The sequence below is a fragment of the Charadrius vociferus genome, unplaced genomic scaffold, assembly GCF_000708025.1.
Source record: "Charadrius vociferus isolate BGI_N301 unplaced genomic scaffold, ASM70802v2 scaffold266, whole genome shotgun sequence".
Lineage (NCBI taxonomy): Eukaryota > Metazoa > Chordata > Aves > Charadriiformes > Charadriidae > Charadrius > Charadrius vociferus.
The window spans coordinates 3,376,596-3,378,293 of NW_009649114.1; the positions used below are offsets into that span (position 1 = coordinate 3,376,596).

General features: G+C 46.9%; 1 protein-coding gene across 1 annotated transcript in view; it reads left to right on the plus strand.

Annotated features, from left to right (window-relative positions):
* SNRPC (small nuclear ribonucleoprotein polypeptide C) overlaps positions 1-1,698 on the plus strand; it is an 11,997-nt gene that overhangs the window by 7,632 nt on the left and 2,667 nt on the right. The window contains exons 2-3 of the mRNA XM_009888320.1: positions 116-158; positions 582-690. Coding sequence (XP_009886622.1) covers positions 116-158; positions 582-690 — 152 coding nt within the window. The remainder of the gene's footprint in view (positions 1-115; positions 159-581; positions 691-1,698) is intronic.

Genomic DNA, 1,698 nt, shown 5'->3' on the forward strand with positions numbered 1-1,698 from the left:
GGTGCGGGGCGGGCGGGGACGGGCCGAGCCCGATCGGTGCAGCGCCGCGTCCTCCCGCCGGGGAGCCGGTGTGAGGGGCGGAGGGATTTCTTAATAACGAGTTTTCTCTCTACAGGTTTTATTGCGATTACTGCGACACGTACCTCACCCATGACTCGGTAAGTACTAAATCTGCGTTGATTCCTCGAGTGCTTTAAAATAAAACCTCTATAGGCTAAAGCCAGGCTGCCTGAGCTGCCACTGCTCGTCTGACTTATTTTCCTCTCTTACTTCTTTGCGAAAAAAGAGAGGAGAACGGGAGGAGTTTGAGTGTCGCTGACACAGGCAGACAGGGCAGCCGGGGCTCTTGGCTGGCTTAGGAGGAGGCGGCTGGGGGGGTGTTAGGGCAGCCTCTTTTACCTAAATCTGAGTCTCAGCAGTTACGTATAAAGGTTTGCACATCACCCATCCTCTGGGCGCAGAAACCAACCTGTTTGATACTGCTGCATTGTGTATGTTTAAAATTCTACAACGGTTCCCAGTAAGCCTTGGTTTTACGTGAGCTTATTATGGGAGTTTTGGGTTTGTGCGCTCTTTCTCAGCCCTCCGTGAGGAAAACCCACTGCAGTGGCCGAAAACACAAAGAGAATGTGAAAGACTACTATCAAAAATGGATGGAGGAACAAGCTCAGAGCCTGATTGATAAAACAAGTAAGGTTAATCCTTCTGTGACCCGGGATTGCTCTCCCGTTGCTTCCCTTGTCTTTCCTTTTGCTGCTTTTCTTCCCTTCTTCCCTGTCTATTCTTCCTCACTTCCCTGGTGGGTCTTTGCTCTGTGAATCACGAGCAAAAACTTCACTTAAAATCTGAATCTTGAACTGGTCAGAGTAGGGGCTTCCACCTCCGAGACAGGGCTCTGCTGAGGGGTCGGTGCAAGGCATTTACTGCTTTACGGTGGCCGAGAGGGTTGTAGGTCCCACCGCCTTCAGCACTGCTAGTGACATCGTACAAGGTCGCACAACACACTTTTGCTTTTTGGCAGTAGCACATTTATGTAAAGAGCATGAATCAGAAATGCAAAAAATAGGAAAATGGACATTAAAGCGTATTGGATTTTTTAATATTTTTTTAGTGCTCTAAGAAATAAGAAATATTGATTTCTTTTTTTTCCTCTCGCTATTAAAGGCTTGAATACAGTGAAGTGTTTCCTCTGTCAGTTTATAGGGTTCTTTTCTTCTCACTTAGTTCTTTTCTTTGTCAGAAGAAATACAAGTGTCAGATTAACTTAGTGGCAACTTTCATTAGCTCATCGAATATCTCAAGTTGGAAGTGACACATGAGGATCATCGAGTCCAACTCCCTGCTCCTCGCAGGACTGCCTAAAACTAAACCATATGACAAAGAGTGTTGTCCAGACGCTCCCTGAGCTCTGGACAGACTTGGGGCTGTGAGCGCTGCCCTGGGGAGCCTGTTCCAGGGACCAACCACCCTCTCAGTAAAGAACCTTTTCCTCATGTCCAGTCTGAACTTCCCCTGATGCAGCTTCGTTCCATTTCTTCGTGTCCATTTTCCTCATGATGCTTCCAACTTTCACATCTTTTGCCTTCCTAGTCGATTCCAGTCTTTTGAATTTCTTCCCTTTCCCATCAGATATTTTTCACGCTTTTTGTCACCTACCTCAGTCATTGCCTTATTACCATTTTCAAGGTCGCATGTCTT